Source organism: Macrobrachium nipponense, chromosome 9 (genome assembly GCF_015104395.2).
Source record: "Macrobrachium nipponense isolate FS-2020 chromosome 9, ASM1510439v2, whole genome shotgun sequence".
In the NCBI taxonomy this organism is placed as follows: Eukaryota; Metazoa; Arthropoda; class Malacostraca; order Decapoda; family Palaemonidae; genus Macrobrachium; species Macrobrachium nipponense.
In genome coordinates, this window is record NC_061110.1 from 84,535,885 (window position 1) to 84,538,384 (window position 2,500).

General features: G+C 34.9%; 1 protein-coding gene across 1 annotated transcript in view; it reads left to right on the plus strand.

The window, feature by feature from the left end:
* The window catches only part of LOC135218671 (prisilkin-39-like), a 3,142-nt gene extending 808 nt beyond the window's left edge, over positions 1-2,334 (plus strand). The window contains exon 2 of the mRNA XM_064255121.1: positions 1,573-2,334. Coding sequence (XP_064111191.1) covers positions 1,573-2,253 — 681 coding nt within the window. The 3' untranslated portion in view covers positions 2,254-2,334. The remainder of the gene's footprint in view (positions 1-1,572) is intronic.
* The last annotated feature ends 166 nt before the right edge of the window (positions 2,335-2,500 follow it).

The following is a 2,500-nucleotide window of genomic DNA, read 5'->3' on the forward strand; positions in this document are numbered from 1 at the left end:
ATTAAACAGATAATCCAAGGTTATGGGACATCACACGGTCACAAACTTAAACATAGTTTTAACCCTAACAGAAACTACAACGTATCGTATAGTCCAAAACATGTAAAAACTGAATATACTAATTTTGTTACTATATTTATCTACAACTTTTTTCATTATGAAGGCATCAAGTTTGAATAAACCAAGACTTAAATTCAGAACATTTCCATTATTTGACTTGATGAAACAAGATTCAATGATATTCCTTTTAACCGTGTCATTACATGGGATTAAGGCTCTTGCTTGACTCCAGTTAATGTCAAGAGTTTAGTAATCAAAAAATTCTATAAAGATCTTCCGGGCTGCATAAATGAAATTCCTTGCAAAAAGTGTGATAAAGTCAATTATGGACAAACCGGTAAATCTCTTTCACAAAGTCTCAAACAGCACCAATATTCTGTGAGAACTGGCAAATATCGAATGCATTATCGTAAATATAATATTACTGGAAACAACATTTATGTTAAAAAGCTTTAAAATTCTAGGAATCCCTAAAATCCATTCATCATAGGGTAATTTTAAAATGTTATGCTTACTAAATTAAAGTTTGTCATTAGTTAAATAAAATGTTTTTTACCTCTTTTCTATGCCGCAATTACAAAAGTCCTAGGGCATTTAAGTTTCAAGGCAATATCATAAATAGTTTTAATCTCAGCGTCAATGAACTGCGGGCTACAGACACGTAAAGCCCTTAGGGACATCCCAGAAAAAAAACAGAGAATTTAACATTTTGTTGTTGATTGGAGTAGTAATGAACAAAAGAGGCAATGTTAGTTGATTTTAAAAAGACTGAAAAGGTGAAATTTCTATAATTTCTTTGGACAGTTATATAAAGAAAATTGAAATTACAATTTCTTCCTCTAAAGTACATTTCATAGAAGGGACTAAATTATTGATAATGTCTTAGTAAAGACGGAAGTGCTTGGATTTCTGCTTATCATTTTCCTGTGGTATTCGCTTATTTAATAAAGTCACGTGCATCTGCTGTGATTTTTAAGCATATATATATATATATATATATATATATATATATATATATATATATGCTTAAAAATCACAGCAGATGCACGTGACTTTTCATTAAATAAGCGAATACACAGGAAAATGATAAGCAGAAATCCAAGCACTTCCGTCTTTACTAAGACATTATCAATAATTTAGTCCCTTCTATGAAATGTACTGTAGAGGAAGAAATTGTAATTTCAATTTTCTTTATGTATATATATATCTATATTATATATATATATATATATATATATATGTGTGTGTGTGTGTGTGTGTGTGTGTGTGTCTGTGTGTCTGTGTCTGTGTGTGTATACACACGTGTGTTTAAGCTTCAAATATAAGCAGTACAAGATCATTAACATTAACCTATTAAGGCTGGTATCATGTGTCCTAAAAGATATACCCAAGCAGAGAAAAATATGTATTGTACAATAAATACGAATGATCTAGTTTATTGTATCATAAGAATAGATATATTGTTAGGATTACTAAATCCTAGCAGAAGTATGAAGGTTGTCTTATTTACAGGTGATTGTGCTCTTGGCGGCTGCCGCTTGCGCTACTGAAATTGAGAAGCGAGAGGCGGAGCCTGGTTATGGAAGTTATGGCCATGTGACTCACGATCAGCGTCCTTCTTATGGCTATTCTCATCACTATCACAAGAGATCTGCTGATCCTGAACCTGAAGCTGAACCTTCCTATGGCTATGGTAACTCCTATGGGTACCGCAGCTACCGGCCAGTAAGCTACGGCCATTCTCATCACTATCACAAGAGATCTGCTGATCCTGAACCTGAAGCTGAACCTTCCTATGGCTATGGTAACTCCTATGGGTACCGCAGCTACCGGCCAGTAAGCTACGGCCATTCTCATCACTATCACAAGAGATCTGCTGATCCTGAACCTGAAGCTGAACCTTCCTATGGCTATGGTAACTCCTATGGGTACCGCAGCTACCGGCCAGTAAGCTATGGCCATTCTCATCACTATCACAAGAGATCTGCTGATCCTGAACCTGAAGCTGAACCTTCCTATGGCTATGGTAACTCCTATGGGTACCGCAGTTACCGCCCAGTGAGCTATGGCTATTCTCATCACTATCACAAGAGATCTGCTGATCCTGAACCTTCTTATGGCTACAGCCGAGGATATTCTGCTCCAGTCTACCACAGGCCATCTTATGGTTACAGCTATGGTGGATACCATTAAGCTACCAAGCACACTCACTATGAATCATAGAATGTTGATTAATGAGTGATTCATATCGTAAATAAAATATATATTATGCAATAGTTAGTTTCTTTCCCATTTTATTAATATTTTTAAGTCTAGTAAAGGTGGCAGTAAAATTGGCATAATTCTGGATATATACCTCTTTAGATGTGAACTATAGATAATCAATATATTTCCCTTTTCAAATTATATTTGTGAGAAGAAATTTGTAGTACTATCAAGG